At 42.8% G+C, this 21,006-nt stretch overlaps 1 protein-coding gene across 3 annotated transcripts; it reads left to right on the top strand.

Annotated features, from left to right (window-relative positions):
- The first annotated feature begins 96 nt into the window (after positions 1 to 96).
- Positions 97 to 20,164, top strand: tasorb (transcription activation suppressor b). 3 transcript variants are annotated; one of them, XM_028582239.1, is made up of 23 exons: positions 97 to 376; positions 2,690 to 2,835; positions 3,202 to 3,294; positions 3,382 to 3,454; positions 3,917 to 4,008; positions 4,102 to 4,236; positions 4,358 to 4,482; positions 4,590 to 4,621; positions 4,949 to 5,054; positions 5,282 to 5,385; positions 5,606 to 5,715; positions 7,289 to 7,361; positions 7,477 to 7,551; positions 10,881 to 11,756; positions 14,357 to 14,664; positions 14,767 to 14,869; positions 14,976 to 15,829; positions 16,486 to 16,608; positions 17,074 to 17,233; positions 17,328 to 17,436; positions 17,601 to 17,779; positions 18,035 to 18,169; positions 18,425 to 20,164. In XM_028582239.1, the coding sequence occupies exons 1-23, from the start codon at positions 190 to 192 to the stop codon at positions 19,699 to 19,701; spliced, it is 5,475 nt and encodes a 1,824-aa protein (XP_028438040.1). In that variant the 5' UTR covers positions 97 to 189; the 3' UTR covers positions 19,702 to 20,164. The 3 variants fall into 3 exon arrangements, with proteins under 3 accessions (XP_028438040.1, XP_028438039.1, XP_028438038.1); XM_028582238.1 differs by having other exon boundaries at positions 288 to 745; positions 18,428 to 20,164; XM_028582237.1 differs by having other exon boundaries at positions 288 to 745.
- The last annotated feature ends 842 nt before the right edge of the window (positions 20,165 to 21,006 follow it).

The following is a 21,006-nucleotide window of genomic DNA, read 5'->3' as shown; positions in this document are numbered from 1 at the left end:
GGTATTACATGAGTGTAATTGTTCTCTGGGTTTTACAGTAGTGTGTGCATAGATATGTTTTATATCTGAGTGTGTGTATACCGGTATGTCAGTTGTCATCCATCCATCTCAGTGTGTGGGGTAGGCCTACGTGTGTCACACAGGTCATTTATTCATAGCTTCATAGCAGGATTTTACATATGTGGCTGCATGCTACATCTTATTCTCATTGTATATTCATCCACCACTACACACGTCTCACAGTGCATCCATCCGCCGCTCGGTGGCGTGGATCTTCTCGTATGTAAACATAGTGACGGCAGCGTTTTGCAGTGGTGGAGAAGAACGTGTACGTCATTTTCACAATGGCGGAGGCTGGATGAGGAGGAGAGTGTGTGTGAGTGAAGCGGCGCCGTAATTTTTAGATCTACATTGCCCGTTATACGTGCACGGTGCCTGAAAATGGCCCTGAACCCCAACGCGGTGGGGAAAAGGGACTCAGAATGTACCGAGACGGACGATCTACACCCGGAGGGTGGCGAACCCCTGAAGAATTCAGCCGCCACCTCGGCCACAGCCAACCAAAATGGCGATCGGCCTGGATGTGGAGACAGGGTAATGCCCGAACAAGAAGCCCATGAGCGGCGGAGGAGCGCGCAGGCAGATGCCCGGAGCTTTAGCAGTTCTCCCTTGCAAGGCCAGAGACCGAGCGAAGAGCTGCCACGGAGAAATTTTCAAATCCCGAGGAAGATAAGAGAACGGAAAGGTGGTGCCATGTCGCTGCTATTTTGAACAGACCCTGTCCTGTCTTTCATAATTCTGCTGCTGCATGTTGCTAGCCTTGCTAACTAGCTAGCTGGCTAGCCTCGCTAGTTTAACGAGTTTGACAAAATGTTCACCGACATTTAGGTTAAGATGAAACCAGCGTCATACTATTTAAGCACACGGATAGTCCGGACTAACGTAGCGCGAGTTTTTGCAGACATAGATTTGGTAACTTTAGTCCACCCCAGGTATCCCAAGTTACCAGAGAGCAGCAAGCAGCTAACGTTACGTTCCTGTACAGGCGCCTGAAAGCAACACTTTGAGGACTGGCCATGTGAATGCCCACCTTGTTTGGCTTCTTCACCTTTTCATGGAACGACCACAGTCGTGATTGAGTTAATGCTGCTGGTGTCATGAGTGTGTTGCAGCCATCACTTGACAACATGTGGGTGTCTCATTGACCTCAGTGAAGGGCATGTATTTATTCACCCCACCTGTCTATTTCAAAAAATATTTTCACAGTAACGTACCAGGATACTTTTAATGAAATCTTAGGGCTGCCCAACCCTTGTCCCAGCTTGATGACACTGGTATATCAGAGCATCCCTCTAACACCTCACCTCCATACTCCTCAGAGTACAACACAACGACACTGGCCCCATCATCTCCAATGCAGTTCTTCGTAACCTTAGCAAAGTGGTTGTTACAAACCTTGCTGTCATACATCAGTTATTTGCATATACGCAAAGTCGAGCTGAAGTTTACTGGACTTCACATTTTGTGCCTCCTATTAAGCAGCCGTGTTTGCAGTATCCGGTCAAATCAGCAGGTTGCACGTATGTAATGTATACAATGTCTTACTGCCCAAGTTGGAAAGTTAACAACTGTGAGACAGACATGGCTGTGTGTGCACTCCGTTTACCTGTCTTAAGTCCTTTTGCCTCAAATGAGAGATGTTTACTACTTGTGTTATTCGACAGCTTGATGTTTATTATTCTCCATCCAGTAATCAGCTAGTGATGGTTTCACTTCTTTACGTGGCTTGACAAAATAAACCTTATGTAAACAAAGACAGTTGCAAGGCTGGATCATCTGTACAGGGATTTGTTGATGTCAGGGATTCCTAGTTAGTGTTATTGACATTTCAGTAACCTGTTGTGATGAGCTTCCTTTAGGCACATGAGGCAAAGCTTCAGCATAGGATGCTGCTGGCTCATTGCAACCCCACTGAGCTGTACTAAACGTACACAAAGAGTGTCTTGTCTGCATGCACATTGCTTCCTATTGTACCTAATGTATTATATATTGGAACATGTGACTTTGATATTGCGCTGAAGTCAAAACACAGGTCATGTGTATGAAAGGGTCTTCTCGTGTAAGAAAGAAACATATTTTAGGCTTGATATATTCATGCCATATGACCCTAGAAATTAGGGGTGGGAATCAGCGGAGGCCTCACGATACAATATCATCACAATACTTATGTCACGATACAATATTATTGCGATTTTAAAGATATTGCAATATTCTGTGATATATTGCAATTTATGACCTTTTCTCCAACTTCAAATTTTTCCCAATTTCAAATTATGTCCCCAAAAGAAAACTTTGTCAACATCTGTTTTATCTAAAAAGATACATTTCTCTGTTTGCTCATCTCACTTCAATTTTATATAATATATATATATAATAACAAATCGATACTTGGCTTCTGTGTATTGATACAGTATTGCCACGGAAAATATTGCAATACTATGCTGTATCGATTTATTTTTTTTCCCACCCCTACTAGAAATGAGAGAAGAGGGTAATAGTTTGATGTTGCTGTCTTCTGTGGTTTGACTTGGTATACTATGCTACTTTTTGTACTGACCCTCTGCAAATGCACACAGGTCTATGCAGCAATGCTATATGCTAATCCACTGATTCACCTCTCTGTGTGCAGGCCTGTACCAGTTTCTGTCTCCCGACAGCCGGGAGTTTGAGGACCTTGTGAAGATTGTCTCCTCGTTTTACCTAGACTCATCATCCCGAGCAACCTTCTCCTACTGCAAGGCCAGGCTCATTCACAATGAGCTGCTGGAGAAGGAGGTTGGTCATTGTCTTCCTGCACCAGTGTCACACAATGTCATCATCATCTCAAAGAGGCAGTTTAATGTGTTCCTTTAAGTTACTTTGCACATTTGTAACCAAGTGAAGCTAGCTTAGATCACGGTTCTAATATAGATCAGTGCCGGGCTTCTTCTACCATTCCGGTACAACGATTGTGTTTTAAGACCAGTCACTCCACTCACTTTCTTTGTTTCAATATTTATTCAAAAAGCAAAAGTATGCATCTGGTAGGATGTTTGTTGACCAGCACTGCTGTGTATGTACTGTAGGAGTTTTTGCGGTTCAGACTGCTGTATTTAATTTTCTGTCTGCTACCTTTTTTTTTCTTCTTTTTTTTTGTGCCAGTTCATCGAGAAGCGGAGAGAGATGAAGCAGGAGGGGAGGACAGAACAAGAACTGACTGAGTCGTACTGCTTCCTTTTTCCAGACAAATCAAAGGTATTATTGATTATGGACAAGTTATAAAGCATGATGGTTGTTCTTTTAACATGCTTCTGAGCTTTGTATGTTCTCTTGTATGGTTAGCTCCTGTGGATCTGTGAAAAGGGTCTGTCGGTTGGGCACTCCCGTATTACTACACTAGGAAATCCATCAATGGGTAAGTTGGTCTCTGGCATGTTGCTGTTGCTTCGAAAGGAGACTGTATTGTTGTAGATGGAATGATGGTTTTTGGGTTACTGCTCTCATGATATTGTTTTGAGGGATCCCAGCCTAATTAGTTTCTTTTGATGGATTTAATTGTAAACTGATTGATTAGCAGCATCTGAGGATGTTAGCATTTACCCGATAAACCTACAACTGTAGATAGCTGATACATGTCATCAACAGCTGGGAATGGTTCTGATATATGTTAACAATATATCACTTAAATACTGGTTCACAACTGGCTACTCACTTACGGAATGAATGTTTTGTCTTTTTCTCAAAATAAAAAATCATTGACATGGTTCTTAAGGTTTGATTTTCTTTTTTTTTAGGTATAAATATGATGCTTAAATGCATTTTTGATGGAGCATGGTCATGATGCTTTTCCTCTAATTCAGTTCCTTTGTCATTGTAGGTGTTTATGTTTCCAAATATTCTGATCTGTTACAAATCAATCCCTTTGAAGTGGGCTCATCTGGAGACATGATCGTTTTTAAAGTTATGAGGGTATGGCTAGAACTCTGTTTTCATTTTGTGATGTTAACAGATCTTCTAATGATTGTTGGACCTTTTAGCTCACATGCATGTTTTGTCTCTCAGGGCCGAATAAAGCACATTCATGACAACATACCTAAGAATGCTTTGGAACCTTCTACCAAGGTTGATTGCCACTTGTCCAAAAGTGGCAATAGGGTTACGTCTTTGCTGTCTTACAGGGCTTTTGAGCTCACACAGGTAAACATGGGTTCTTTTTCATTCACATGCTGTATATATTGTGTCATCAAAGTAATGCTTTACATTTATTTCTTGGACAGAATTTGTACATTTTTAATGTGTCTTTCTCGTTGTCTTTTAGCAATATTTTTTTGAGTTTGCATTTGATGAGATCAAAGCACGGCCCAGGCATGTGTGCCCCTATGCTGTGCTTTCCTTCAAGTACAAAGGCAAGGAGGCTGCGGCCTCTCCTATGACTTCACACAGGTACATATTCCTGCAGGAAATAGTGAAACTCAGCAAGTATCTTCAGGTGGTTGGAGAGGTTTGCCCAGTGTTGTGTGTTAACAGGCTTTTTTTCTCCCTCTTCCCAGGTTTAACACTATTTCCCCTGAAGGAAGCCGAGGTAAAACATTTTCTTTTTTCTATTTGATAAACGTTTAATGAAACAAATAAGCCTCTATGTGTAGTATATTATATATTTCACACCAGGAGTGGGAAACACCCTGCTACCCAAGATGTAACTTTTAACATTTTGATTGGTGTACACACTGCTTTTCGGTTACAGAAGACTGCATTTTAAGTGATGCACCGACCTCCCCCCCAAAAAAAAAAAAATATCCCAAATTTAGATTCAACAACCAGTGTAAAATGTGCCTTTCCGGTGACAAACCAGCAGTTATGAAACGTTATCCACTCTGCTTTCTCTTTGTATCTGCTGATGCCGTTGCAGGGAAGAGCTGCTACACTGTGTGGAGTGGTCCACTAGTGAACAAGGGCCTGGAGTTATTCCCAATCTGTTTACGATCCTCCTCGCGCCCATACCTCCCTTTCAAACTGTGAGTAAACGTTTAGTCATATTATCATCATATAATTCTCTGTATCTCTAGAAAACCTCCACAGTGCTACTAAAATGTCCGCTGTTAATCATTTTACACTTTAATGGGCTTACCTTTAACACTGCAAAGAGGAAGTTAGAATTCACATGTGCAAAGTTGTACAGTTGTTTTTTTCTGGAACTTGTTATGATTTGCTCTTTGATACATCTTCATCTGCTTCCCTGAAGGCCTGAGAAGCTAGAGGTGAGTCGAGGCATGCAGCTGGATCAGGTGAAAAGAAAGATTCCCTCTGTGCTCTTTTCTTGGGACACCTACAGCGCATCACGGGAAGGTCAGTCCGGACCTCACGTGTATACCTCATAATTAAATGATAGAAAATGCCTTGCAGATGTAGGAGGTCATGCATTATTTGAAATTCAATTTATATAGCTATTCTAAATCCATAAGATGCATCGTGTATTACAGAAACAGCTACTTTACCAAATCCTTTGATATTATTGTAACTAAAGTTTGTATTATTTGAGATAAAACTGAGCTTTCTTTGTCCGCAGTGATGAAATGTGGGATGTCCTGCAGCCTGTTTGAGGTGGTGGAGGGTAAAGGCAAACCAACCAGTGGCAGCTTGGCAGCGCTGGTCAACAAACTGGAGAGGGACAGGATGGTGAGTCACCCCGTAGCTGTTCCCTACCAGGTTCTCCTGCATGAAAATCCACAAAGGCATTTGTTGCACAGTGTTGCTTTTAGCATCATTATTTGATGTTGACAGTTCTTTTTCCTCTTAACAAGTAAATAATGTGGAGAGAACGTCTCTCATGCTGCTTTCATTTCATTATTATAGTAATTATCAAAAAAACTAATAAATCTGTAGTACCAGTGTAGACAGGAATAAATTCAACTCTGCCCAGCAACTGGTCTGGATCAACAGAAGTGCATTTCCGTGATAAATGCCTGACATCACGCACCGGATGTCCCTCTTCGAGTTAGCAAGCTACACGCTGAAAATGGCAAGTTTTGAAGCATATTTGGATCGTGCAACAAGGCAGGCCTGCTTGGTTCTTTCGGGGAATAATTGTAAAGATTTACAAAGAATATGTTTTACCGCATTAACTATCTAACTGGGACATTTTTTGGGAGTGATTGGTGGGTATTGCTGTGGACAAAGTACAGAGCAAATTACGTTTAACCATCTATCCAGCTTATTTAACTTCAGTTAAAGGAACACGCCGACTTATTGGGAATTTAGCTTATTCACCGTAACCCCCAGAGTTAGACAAGTCCATACATACCCTTCTCATCTCCGTGCGTGCTGTAACGCTGTCTGACGGCTCCAGCGGCATCAGGCCAGCACAGAACATGCAGGTGAATGGTTCCAGTAATCCTACTGCTCCGAATAAGTGACAAAATAACGGCAACATGTTCCTATTTACATGTTGTGATTGATAGAGTCACAGCGTGTACAAAAAACAACGTAACATGAGACACAGCCATCTTCTAACTGTAAACAAACCGGGAACTATATTCTCAGGCAGAAGAATATAGTACTTGGGCGGAGTGATATGCTCGCAGCAAGCCTGTCTGAGAATATAGTTCCCGGTTTGTTTACTGTCAGAAGACGGCTGTGTCTCATGTTACGTTGTTTTTTATAAAAGCTGTGACTATACAAATCACAACATGTAAATAGAAACATGTTGCCGTTATTTTGTCACTTTTGTCACAATTCGGAGCAGTAGGCTAGTTGGAACCAGTTACCTGCAGGATCTGTGCTAGGCTAAGCTAATGCTGGAGCCGTCAGACAGCGTTACAGCACGCACGGAGATGAGAAGGGTATGTATCGACTTGTCTAACTCTGGGGGTTACGGTGAATAAGCTAAATTCCCAATAAGTTGGCGTGTTCCTTTTTATGTGGCGTTTTCTTATGCGGGTGCAAATGTTCCACCAAAACAAGTTCCTTCCCGAAACCATTTAGCAGAGCCACAGCGCTGCGTCCGAAGCTTAGCGCCGCCCAAGACGATTGTGATTGGTTTAAAGAAATGCAAACGACCCAGAGCGTTTTTTTTTCTTCTCCTATCCCAGAATGTATGTGTGGTGTAGCCAGACCTTACTCCACAGCGCTGTGGAGATAGGTCTAGCAATGCGAGACTACCCAGCAACAGACTGGTATTATGATTGCTCACATTATCTGATAATGATACACCCCAGTGCTTTTGACTGCAATGTATCCCCTCCTTGTTCAGGTGCTGGTGAAGTCCTTGTTTGACAGGGGCTTTCTCTTCCTGCTGTCCTCAGCACAGATGATTGAGTCCAAAGGTGCCAAAAAGCTTTTACTCTCCTCTCATAATTCTCTGTCGTGTCAGTTAAAAACCTACTTGTTGCCTCTAGTGAGGTTTCAACTTTAAAAAAAAAACAACTGTTTGTTTTCTAGAGCGACGGGGGCGTGTTGAGAAGAACCTGCAGGCATTATTCATCTTTCAGGAGTCAAGGATGGTTGTCAAGTACTGTAAGTATTATTCACTCTGTATCCATCAATTTTTTTCTGACCCAGTGGCAGAATCTGCACAAAGTTCCCAACTGGAACGTTTTATTAGCAAGCAGAGAATGTTTGGATACAAAAAATATCTTTCTCACATCTACCTACTGAACTCTCCTCCTTTTTAAAAAAAAAAAAAAAAAAAAAAAAAAAAAAAAAAAAAAAAAAAAATAGTATATTAAACAGAGTTGTCGAACCCTGCTGCTGGAGGAGATGCGACAGCGTGGACCGGTTCAACGGCTAGGTCAGCGACATGAACTCGTAGCGGCCGTTGGAGCTTCCGAGCACCGGGCTGCCACCGCTGCGAACAGGGTTTTTTAGATTTTGGAGAAGGCATTTTACCTGTTAATCCTACCGACGTAGACACTTTGGCGTTATATTGTTGACCCACAGTGGTGAATTGTCTGCAGTTCCGGGCAGGTTGTTGCCGTGTTCTTATTGTTCTCGTCTCGGCTCCGCTGAGACAAAATAGACATGCCATTTCAAAAATCTTTCATTTACTGTCAGAAATATCATATTTTCAAAAGCATCACTTTCATCAAATTGTATGTGACATATTTAGACTGCAAGCAGGCACATCCGGACAAACGAGCAGGCTTATGAGCCCCGGAGAGCCCCAGCCCAATTTAACCCCTGCGTATCCCCATTCATATTTCGACGCAACAAATGATATATATCCAGCTACAAAATAGTTAGACACAAGTACAAAGAGTAGTTGTGCTATCAAGATGATGCACCGCGAACTGGCAGCTTTCAGAGCGTTGCAAGTAACTGGAGGATTCATCTCGTCTCGTCGCTACTCTTTGGTCTGAACTCGCTATTGCCCCGATACACACGCAGATGAATGGTGAAGGAAGATTGATTACATGTAGTGAGTGATGCAGAGTGGAATTGTAAGTTGTTTTTAATGACCTGCTTACCTTTAGCTACGTTTTCTTGAGGTAAAGGAAAGGGGATATTTTGGTTTACTATGGAAAACAATAATATGCCAATGATAATGAGATAATATAGCCTATCTCTATAGTATTCTAAAACAATATCAGTCCCCATAGAATGTTGTTGTTAGGGATGGGCATTTGATTAAATGTTCTTAGTTGATCGTCGGGAGAATTAACGATTGACTATTGATTTAATCATTAATATATTTATATTAAAATTCATTATTTATTTAACTTTTTATAAATTAAAAATGCAATGAAAATAAACAAATACAGCGTGTTTTTCCTCGATGAGATCTTAATTACAAGAACAACAACTTGTGGCAGTTAAACTGGAGGTTATAGATATAGATTATAGATATATGCGGTGCTCTGAAGCAGCAGAACCTGCAGCTGCCTCGTTTGTTCCAAAATCATAAATAAAAAGAATCATGTTAAATAATAACCAAAAACATAATAATACTTAGATCTGACAGGTTTTGTCAAAATGTAACTCAAAACTATCCAAGGCACGGACAAAGCCTAATAAAAAATAACCAGTAGGCTAACTCACATACAACTTCTGCACCAGTCTACTGATTTGTGTTGAGAAAGATAAGCATGTTGTCATGATGTGGGGTCAGACGCGACCGCTACCTGGTGACCGTCAGTCCAGCCGCCGAAAACACCCGCGTTGCCGGGATGCACTTATTCCGTTCTTCGTAGTGAGTTTCTACCAGTCTGGTTTAGTTTAGTTTAGTTTATTTATTTAGAGAAACAGGGACAGCGTACAATAAACATTAACCTCAAGGGGAGAGATGCATAGTACCAGGTTTTAGCTCAAGAGCTAATTTTCACATGTAGTCCCTGGGCAGGCTGATCTTAACTAAAATACATAATACATCATACATACATGAATAGTGAGATTTACATTGACCAAATAAATAAAATATAAAAAAGGTCATATTCACACCTTTCATGTACTCAGATCTACTCTTATAGACCTCAGAACACACACTTACACCCACACATACATACAAATACATACATATATCCGGTCACATGTGGGTACAAATTTGATTTGACAAAAGCCATTTCTTTGCCTGTCTTGCAAACGTGTAAGAGTTTATGCTTCTTATCAGCTCTGTAGTGGTACGCCGTGACGAAATGTGATATGCTGGTTCCAATATCCATGTCAATGAACTTGGAGATCCCTTGGGTAATTTTCTCTACTCGTTGTGCATCGCAGCTCGTCCGTGCTAACGCCGAGTTTATGCTAGGTTGAGACTGAGAGCAGGATGCACCCCGGCCGCCACCGATATTGACCAGGGTCGGATGCACTTTGTTTAGTGGTAGGCTACATCATTTGAGTCGTGGCCGTGTTGTACTTATACACCGCATCTCCATGTTTGCAGTGAACTTTTTTTAATCTTTTTAGTTGTTGTCACTGAAAACTAAATGCCATAGGGTCCTTGTTAATGCTATTGTACCGCTGTATCCTTCAATTCATTGAGCAGATGGATATTGGAAGATATTTTAGCAGAGAGAAAGAGAAGCAGGAGATTAGCAGGGCAGTTGATTCTGAGGGAGCTGGCGTGATTGAGGTCAGTAGTGGTCTACAGGTCTAAGGAAATGTGGGGTGTTTTGTTTTCTTCTAACAATAAGCATTTGTTGGCAGGTCTATGCACTAAGGCATAGCCTAAACAAAAATATTTAATTATATATGCTAGCTATATTCTGACCAACTTAACTTTCTGCATTCTTTGGCTGTGATACATTAAATAAATATGTAGATGTTGCCTAAATGCAGGCCTTAACATTCTGGTTCTTGGGTTATAACTGTATGCAAGCCAAACTACACAGTGAAATGACGCTCTGATTGAACTAATCCACAGCGCAGTTACAGTAATTAGTGTAACTAAATGGCATTCTTTGGACAACTTATCTTATAGAGAGAGGAATTAGATATAGTATTACTTTATCACACATGTACATGAGCAGACAGATAGCATTTAAGTCATTGCTTACAAAAGAACTCCCCAGGAGCAAAGTCTGGCCTAAGTAAATTCCCCCGTGCAGCTTTGATGTGTCTAAAAGCTAACATTACAGTAACTTTTGCTTAACCAAGTATAAATGGAAGAAAAGGATATGTCTGCCACTTTTTACTTGTTAACATCTTGGATTCTTGACTGGGTGTTGACATAAGTGTAGCTCTAATACAGTAACAAAAGATGTGAGTGCAAAGATTTTGCAAACCCAAGTTACAAATACCCTGGGGGCTAAGCACCTTGTCTTTAAATCCTACTGACGTCCCTGCTTTTAAGACTTTAATAGTGCATCTGGCATCTTTTACACGACACTAACATGTTTCCTCCATCGTAGCATCCAGATTGTTCGAGCCAGAGACACTGACGACAGAGCCCCAGCCTGCTATCCTGTCCTCCATGGATCCCTTCATCCCTGCTCTGCACTACTCGCTGTTCAAGTTGCGCCACAACCCAGGCAAGGACCTCAGCTCTGGAGTGGAGCGCCAGGCCTCTGATTACCTAACTCGTATGGATTCAGGCACGGTGCGGCCGTTCATTCTGCCCGACTACAAACATAACGTGGACGATAGGATCAACCCGCTCGCAGTGCCCAGACCCAAATTTAACATGGATGCCGTGCTACGTTCTTACGTCAACAGCCCTGTCAATTACATTTTACCTCTGAACAAGACGAAGGACATCATTGAAAGAATACGGAACCCCACACCCTTACCCCTACCCATACCTCTACCCCTACCCACACCCACACCTGCTCCAGCCCCAGTGGAATACAGCCCTGTTTCTGACTGGGGTGGCTCAGACAGGGGCTCTGACAGAGCAGAGAGACCTGCAGAAAGGCTGCCCCAGGAGAGGCCGCCTCCAGAGAGGCCAGCACAGGAGAAGCCACCCTCAGAGAGCGGCAGGCGGAGGCAAGGGTTGGCCCATTCTAACGGGGCCCAGTTGCAGCACACGTCAAATATTGAGTCCCAGTCTCAACCCCCTCAGAGGTTGCGGCTGTCCCAGAATGAGTATGATAAAGACAAGATGAAACAGTTGCTTAAGCTGATCCAACTTCATAAGAAAGCCCTAGTGAAGGATCCTGGGAAGGAAAGGGAAGAGGATGGGGCTTGGGACGTCAACAGTCTGAAGAGGAAGTTTGAGGGAGAAGAAGGGGGGGGCACGAACAAACACCAACGCACAGATCCACTGAGCAACGGGGAACCCAGTAGAGGTGAGGAGGGCTGTAGCTGTCTATGTAGCTTGGTTTTTAAATTGTGTAATTTAATTTGTAATTTGTTTCCACCTACGGCTTCCCAAGGTAATTCCTCTGAAAGAATGAATATTATATTAGTTTCACAACACCGTCTGATTAGTTCTCGGTAATTGTATTGCAGAATGTATTAAAAATAAAACACTGCTGCCCATTGTGGCCCCATATTAACACACAGACAGGTTATTGGCTTACAAATGAAATTACTTTAGATTGTTAACATTTTCAGATGTCGAGATGCATGCATTTTCTGTGCCAGTGTATCAACTGCTACCACAATTGTAGAGAGTTAAGTGCAGTAAAACCTGCAATTGAGGTAGTTTCAGTCTCCACCTTAGATAATTTTAACTTAAATAAAAATAAGAAAAGAAAAAAATGCAGTAATACATATCAGAGATGCACGGATTACAATTTTCTAGGCCGATTTTTCATTGAGTTTGACCAGCCGATACCGATTTCATATTTTCTAACCACTTTACATCGCATGCCACCATTTATTAATTTACTTTCACTTCACTCGGCTTCGCGTCGTGCCTAACAGGCTGCTATTTTGACCCTTTGCCGCACCTTTACTTATCATCAAGCTGTCATACTTACTCTTAACACATCCTACTGCTGCAGGCATGATGGAGAAAGCAGCAACATAATTCTGAATGGGGCTTTTCATTTTCTGAAACTCCTGGACGTCTCGTAGACAAGTCGAAAGCCACATCCACGTTCTGTAAAGCCAATTTAAAAGTATCACCGAAGCGCGTCAAGCTTGAGCTACCACCTACGAGCTAAGCATAGTCCAGTTAGTAAGTTAATCCATAGACTCAGGTTGATGCTAGTGGGCTCAGGCAAAGCACTATTTTGGAGAGTGCTACTCGTCGACCTGTTATTGAAACCAAAGTGCAAACGCTGTCTCATTAACCATCACTGATCACTGGACGTCAGTGAGTAATTAAAATTATTTAGAAGTTACTGCACACTATATTGACTCTGGTAAGTATGGTTGGGTACCAAACGCGGTAGTAACGAGACAGAATAAGAACAAAAATTTCGGTGCCTCATTTCGGTGCCTGACTTTACACTACACCTGACAGCAGGTAACGTTAGCCTACCTTTAGCTAGCAGCTGGATTAAATACAGTTAAAATGCTGACAGCTAACGTTTAACAGTTTAAAGTGTGACTGTAGAGGATTCGAACACCGGGACGTAACAGTCTGCTCTGCAGCTGCCGTTGTCGGAATTAAACAACACAGACTCGCTCACTTAAAACAGGTAGCCTCGTGGTGCATTCAGAGTTATGGTAAAATACCCTTTTCCCATCTGGTGGTTGTTTTTGTCGTTCAACAGCAATTTACTGGTGAAATAAGTTATTGTTATAGTTATTGCATTATTATTAAATCTTTATTTTGACCATGGCCTTAAATAAACAAAAAAGTTTTAAAAGTAACGCTTTAGCACCGGTATCGGAAAAAACCCAAACGATACCCAACCCTACTGGTAAGGATAGGGTTTTTTGGTTAGGTACTTGAATGAATTGTGCAATAATGACAGATTCACACATTTTTCTTTTGTTTACAGTAAATAAGTAATAAAAATACAAATCTTAAAGGCAAGTCCATAAAGTAACTTTTCTTGCATTCATTTGATTCCCAATCAAGATACACTGGTAAGAATTGCTTTTTAATCATGTGATAAAACATGCGATTAACTATAGAAATTCAGTGATTAATCACAATTAAATCTATCTATCCTTGCAGTATAAAGATATTTCTCAAAACACACACACAGGGCTGTTTAAACGTCAAGAGTAACGTTACCTGAAAACATCAAAACGTCACCGCTTATTTTACACACCGTTTAGCAACAAACTAAATGCTGGGGGAAGATTACTATGTTTTTTATGTTGTTTTGACCGGTATGCATCCCCACTAACATGGAAAGCGTTTTAAACTGTAACGTTAAAGTGTATCGGAGGAATACAGCGTCTTTTTTTTTTTTAAATGCAGCCGGGTGTCCGAGGCAGACGGACCGTCACCTCAGCATTCGCTAACGTTAGCTTCTTCATCTGAGGTCTGATTAACAGTAAATTCATCAAAGTCAGTATGCCCAACGCTGTCATATTTCACGGGACCCGTGTGAGTGCGGTTTTCATGTTCCAGTTCTCCAGCCTCAGAGGGGAGAGAGAGCGGCTGACTGTTCACCTGAGATCAGTAGAGCAGACTGCTCTGCAGAGCCGTGTATAATTACGACTTTATAACATTTCATAAACAGCTGATTGAGAAGCGGTGCGCTGATGTTGCGCGATGTTAATCATGCAGCGCCCGATTGCATTTGACCGGCATAAAATCGACATGTCAGACTGACCTGCCTGTCGCTGGTCATGGCTGATCACATGAAAATCCGGTTCACCGGCCGGTCAATCAGTGCATCTCTAACACATATCCTTCTTTACATTCCCTATATAATGCACATCAAATGTTTGGTATAAAAGAGCTCAGGATATTCTTGTTGACTAATATACCAAATGTAGCATATGCCTCTAATTCATTAATTGCGTGTTATGTTGCCAGGAGCCCAAGCAGATGAGATCGGAGATGAGGGTGGACAGAGCGACAATCTGACAGCAGTGATGGAAAGCATGGGCATCTATGACACTGACCTGAGGGCTCATGGGAACACCAGTTCCTCAGTCAACGAAACCCAGCGCCTTCTCAAGATCCTCCTGGCTACTCTCAACAAAGCCGTGGCTCAGGGCTCAATGTCTGTGCAGCCAAACCACGGTGAGCCATCGACAGGTGCAGGAAGCGGGGAACCTGCCTGCCCTGAACCAGATCCGAAAAAACAAAATGAACCCGCATTTCAAACAAACTACACAGAGGTGAGATGTTGTAGATGATTGTTATTTTGTAATATTTTATCATGAATAAAACGCATTTGTAGATTAAAAAAAAAATTAACTACTGGTGTTTTCTCTGTTTAGGAGGACATGGACTGTAGCCCAGGTAGTCCATTTAGCGCAGGTTCCCCAGCTGAGCAAGCTTACACTTCAGACAACCCCACCTGGGTTAACCCCGCCAATGAAGGTACCTCAACGCAGTCAGTTCACACAGACCTCTCTGTTGTAGGCATATTTAGATCTGTTTAACAAAGGCATCCCCGTGACAAAGTTTCCTGTCTTCTTTCCTCCAGACAAAGTACAGCCTTTTCCTGAGCCAAAGCCCGAGCCAGAGCCAGAGGCCGTGACGGTGGCAGACGGCTACCCAGAGCCGAAGACGCCTGCAGCCGTGGAAGTAAAAAAGGCGGCTGCACCAGCCACGGTACCAGTTGTAGAGGAAGTTCCCTTCAGGCCCTCCATCAGCCTGGACACCATACTCAACCAGGAAATTCACAGTCTCACCTCTGACATCAAAAACATTATGCAGACTCACCACATCTGCTACTCCTCGCTGCTACCCACACGGTTGCCTCCACACCACTGCTGGCTACCCAACAGCTGCTTCTCAGACTTTGTTACACCCTACGTCTCCCCTGTCCCCATTCAGGGGCATATCAAAGCACTGTGTGATAAGATGGACACGTTGATCCCAGCCCCACCTGCTCCCTCCAAGGGCACTCCTCCACCTCCCCCAGTGACAACATCTGATCTTACAACACCACCCCCCACCCCCATGCAGACTTCCAAAACTAAAGCGGACCCCTCCCTGTCAAAGAGCACCACCTCGTCTCAGAGTGGTAAAATGGTCACTGTCAAAGGGACGGCATCCACTAGGCCTAAAATGGAAGGCTCATCAGCAGAGTTAGGGGTAGAGGTCTATTCTCCCTCTCAAGTCACACCAGACTCTCCAGAGGCCAAGTCCCAAAACCCAGGACCTGCTCCTGGAAGTGGGTCCGGCTTGCTGGCCGGCAGCCTCATTGGTCAGCTGAAGCCGGAGGTTTTCAGCAGCCTGGTGGAGATCTTTAAGGACGTGACCAAGAACACGGTCAAATTCTACATCTACTCCGGGGACGAGGGGGAGGAGAGCACTGTCTGCAAGGAGATCAAGGTACAATAGGTCTCAATGTAGTTTTGAAAGCAATAGAAAATAAAATAATTCACGTTATTAATTCATCTTTGGGATAGTTTTGCACAATTAATCATTTAGTCAATAGACAATAGTGAAAAATGCCACTCATAAGTTCCCAGAACCCTCTGTGACTGCCTTGGTTGTTTCGTCCATTCAAAAGCTCAAAGATGTTCAGAGTGCATTTAAATACAAACTCCTCACATTTAAGAAGCTGGAACTGGTGATCCATTAAATGAACTACCTCAACTGGATTATCAAAATCGCTGACTAATACTTTTCTGTGAATCATTTAATCAAATCAGTTGTGATATTATTACTTTGGATTTAACATACTTTCACATCCATTTTTTTCATATTCCTCATCTGTAGACTTAATTTAGATCACCTTTTTTTTATTGGAGCCAAAGAGCTTTCTGCAGTAGAGAATTGCACAGGCATACACAAGTGTAAGTTCAGATTGGCAGTGGCAATGTGAAAGGCTACACTATCTCCTCTTTGTCACTATGTGTGCCATGTCTCAGTGCTCAGCTCTTTCTGTATCTGTCAGTCAGTCAGTATTTGTAACTGTAAGAGAGAGAGACACATTCATCTGCCTGTCTCTAACAATTACGTCTCTCATGTTGTATGTCACAAAGGAGTACTTGAAAAGTCTTGGCAACAGCGAGTGCAGCCCACAGACGTTTCTGGAAAACAGCTGCAGTTTAGATAAGCTCCTCATCATCATTCAGAACGAGGACATCGCCGCACATGTGCACAAGGTACGATCACCTCCTGTCACTCCCTTTATGTCAGTCACGGCCTCCCTGTGACAGTGTTCAAACATAAATAATAGCATCCTAATTGAATTTATACATCTGCTGCAGAGTATTGTTTTTATCTGGCAGCTGAGTTTAATTATTTTGACTGGGTTATATGCATTGTGTGTGTGTGTATATGTATGTGTATGTATGTATATATATCTCTTTTTTTAATCTTTTATAACATGAAAACATGTTACATTTATTTTTATATGAACATTTTCCTGATGAAGGTCTGAGACCAAAACGTATTTTTCTTCTAAATAAATGATTGCTTGCGTAATGGTCGGTGTGCGGGATTTTCTCTAAAAATTTTGATCTGCTACTTTTGATCTTATCCTACGCACCTGCCCGACAAAAGAGGTGTGCAAAAAAGCTTTCCTACATATGAACATTTGTAAAAACGTCATTTTTTTCACCCTGCAGATCCCGGCTCTAGTGTCTTTGAAGAAGTTGCCTTCAGTGAGCTTCGCTGGAGTGGACACTCTGGACGATGTCAAGAACCACACTTATAATGAGTTGTTTGTGTCTGGAGGCTTCATGGTGTCTGATGAGTTTGTCCTCAACCCTGACCTTATCACGCAAGGTAAGTTTTACTTTCCTTTTTGGGAGCTGTGGGAGTTCGTGGAAATATCAGTTGGACGATACTTAATTCTGGTGTTGCTTGTTTTTTTCCCCAGATCGTTTGCAGGGGCTGCTGAAGTTCTTGGAGGAGCAGAGCACCCCTGAACACCCCTGGCAGTGGAAAGTGCACTGCAAGTCCCAGAAGAAGCTCAAAGAACTCGGGAGGTCAGTGAGTAGGAGCTTAACACAAAATAGTAGTAGTTAAATCAAAATGGTCTTTTGCCAGCCCGGAGCTGTGAATAAAACATCTTGACACTGTATGGGTCTACTTGAGCTGTGAATAAAACATCTTGACACTGTATGGGTCTACTTTTGCTGTTCTCTTTAAGGTTAAACACCAATGCCATGGGGCTGCTGAACCTTCTTACAGCCTACCAGAAGAAGCACTTGGTGGAGTTCCTCCCTTATCACGAGTGTGACACCCAGTCGCGTCAGGCTCCAGACCTAGAATGCCTGATCAAACTCCAAGCTCAGCACACACAGCAGCGGCACCTTATCTTCCTCACAGGTATTTTCATTCTCATCACTATCACTTAGGCTACATCTTTTCACCAGTCTTCTGACATTTAAGCATAAAACTACCAGATATAGATGCATCTTCTTTTATACCTGCTAAATTATATAAATTATATAAATTATATTATATATAAGTAAAAAGTATAAGTATTTACAATTGTTTTGACCACTGTCTTTAACTTATTTAAAATGTTAACTGAATTTTGCATGTTGTGATGTTTTCTTTTTTGTTTGTTTTTTTCAACAGAGAGGCCATTTGAGATGTTCCTACAGTACTCCAGAAATGGAATAGTAATAGGGAGCATTGATGACGTTATGAGTGGTTTCCACAGTCTGATTGGCTCAATCAGTCAGAATGAGCTCCCAACACCGCCCTCTACAGGTCGGTAGCAGCAACAGCAGGACTAACACACCAGAACACTCAGGATTTCATGTCATTTTGCTGTAGTGTGATTGCTTTGCTAAATTGCCTTTTTTGTTCTGTACAGTTATCTTGCCATTTAAAGGTGTCTGCACTGCCCAGTGGAGTTTTTAAAGCACATTTGGTGCTGTTAATGCATCTGTAACACATTTGTTCGATAATATCTTCCTTTCCACTTTTCCATTTCTCTCTCTCTGCCCTCTCCTGCTCTCCCAGTAGTGAATGATGAGTGTGTGGAAGAGGAGGACATGTCATTAGACTCTGATGATGGTGAGCCAACCACCATGTCGGATCCCTCAGAGCAGAACCAGGCAGTTGAGAAGGGGAAGCCTCCACAGCCGCCTCCACCAGAGATGGAGGAGTTTCGTCCTCCGCTCCCAGACCAGCAGGCCACCCCCGAGAGAACGCCAACGCTGTCTGACTACAGTGCTCTCAAAACAGCCATCTCTCAGTTCAAAGCCACCAACCAGATGGGAATAGGCTCTTCGGACATTGGAAGCTTGTCACCGGGAGGTTTTCCTGTGAATCCCCACCAGAGCTTCCTGTGTCCTTCAGCCTCGTGGTCATCTTACACGGGCTCTTCTAGCTATGCGGCCTCCCCGGCCTATCCTGCCTCACCCTGCAGCACCTTGACCTTGAGCAGCACCCAGGAACAGGAATACCGCCCCCCAGTCCCAGCCACAGCCTCTAGCACACTCCCAACCCCCCCTGTCATGGCCACAGCAGGACCTCTAGCCAACCTGGCTTCGCTCCCCTTGGAAGTCAAGCCTCCCCCTCCACCTCACCTTATGAGGCTAGGCCATACATATGGCTCAGACACTGGAGGAGCTGGGGCTGCTGGGAACTCTCCGCTCACCACCTCCCTCCCCTTCACAGACCATAATGACTCAGCCCAGCCAGGTTACATGGCTGGCATTTCTAAAAATGCTAGCGGGACCCCCACGCAACACGACAGGACACTCTGTGGACCTGGGGAGGGTCTATGGGGGACAGCAGGGGCCAGCACTTGTCAGACTGCTAACAGCCAGGGTATGGTCACATCTGGCCCAGTGGACCCCAGTGGGCTGCCTAAGACTGGGGAGACCCTTGCAGGTAGCATCCCTGGTAGTCAGGGAGGCAGGACTCCAGTGAATTGTGTTAACAACATTGGAGCTTCTGTGGGCCTTCCCACAGTGGCCACCAGGGGGGGCTCAATAGTCAGACCTAAACTGCCTCCACATCCAATGTGTGGTGTGGGCTATGGTAGTATAGGTGGCATCCCTGGACAGATGGATCATGGGCCTATGCGGGGTGGTATGGGTCCTGGTTCTTTAGGGAGCTATCGAGGGAGAGGAGTTCTACCGGGAGGACTTTGGCCTCGGCCAGGACGAGGACATGATCGGGGGGATGGTACTGGAGGTGGACCATACCCTTGGGGTTACCCAGCAGGCAGGGGTGGGGTACAGGATTACTACTCGGACTACACATACACTCACAATTATGCTCCTCAATAGACAATCATGATCAAAGGGGCAACACAAACGCCATATTCTAGAGACTATTAGAGCTGGCTGAATGTACATATTTCCTTGTCATAAAAACATTGATTTAAATCAGTAAATAAGGATCCTGGTTTTCTACATTAATAAAAATTGATACAGGCCGTGCCGAGTGTCCTACTGTCGTGTAAACTGTATGTACACACTTTCCATGTGAACTATTTGAGACCCTGTTCAAACCACTATATTTATATTTGCCACCAAATGTTGATGGCCTTCCAGCTTCTCGGAATCTATCATGTTATTTCTGTTTGTCCAGGTTTTGAAACGGTTTGTGAACAAGGGGAAAGGCTGATATTTTTTTAAGGAAAAAAAATTGTGAATGAAATTTCACTTTTGCTGTTGGTTTTCTTTCTTTTTTTTTATTTTACATAGTTGGTTGTCTGAAATTCTATTAAAATAAAACATTTCAAATCTTGTTTGTGTGACCAGTTTGATGACGGTGTCAATCAAACTATTAAAAATATAAATCACAGCTGTCTTACTGTCCTTTCACTTGAACGCCATACTTTATTCCCCTACTTACAATTTCCATGTGCAGTATAAAGGTGAATAATTTAACCTCAAATAGCAATAGACCAAAATAAAGTGTGTAATATGGAGAACATGCCTAAAGTAAAATGTTGAAATTTAAATATTCTAATATGAGTCAACAGGTCAGATCCCTGTATGAAAGAGCGTGTTGGTGCTAGTAAAACTAAAATGTGTTAAAATGCCTTTTTAAATACTATGGAAAAAATATATTTTCTGACATGACAAGGCACAGTGTACTGCAGTAGAAATCAGTTAAATCTATCAAATCTAATCAGTTTGGAGGAAATGTAGCATTTAAAAGCCTTTTGAGACTCCATGCTGACTGCCATTGGCCTGTCAACTACCACCACTGAAAGGATCATTAAAAGGGGTTGATGTCCTCTCTGTGTGGGTTTATTGTACTGTCATTAACTTGGTAGGGTTAAACACCAGAGGGCGCTGTTTCATCTTAATGTGGAAAATAGGTTAATACTTTATCTCCAGAGCCCCAATGGACCTTTTTCACAGCAGACATTTTGACTTGTCAGTAGGAATAGCACAGCTGAAATTGATAACCTTAATGACTGCTCAATTCCATCAAGTGTCCCAGTAAGCTATTTCAGTGAGTCAGCATGCACAATACCAGGGCCTCTCCTAAGTGGAATGCAGTCATCATTAATGGTTTTGAGTACACCTGTGCTTTTCCTACTATGGTATGTCAACATTTCTGCCGTCCAGCCAGTTGTG

This window comes from Perca flavescens, chromosome 7, assembly GCF_004354835.1.
Source record: "Perca flavescens isolate YP-PL-M2 chromosome 7, PFLA_1.0, whole genome shotgun sequence".
Classification (NCBI taxonomy): domain Eukaryota; kingdom Metazoa; phylum Chordata; class Actinopteri; order Perciformes; family Percidae; genus Perca; species Perca flavescens.
Note: the sequence above shows the minus strand (reverse complement) of the source record. Positions and strands in the feature narration are given on the sequence as shown.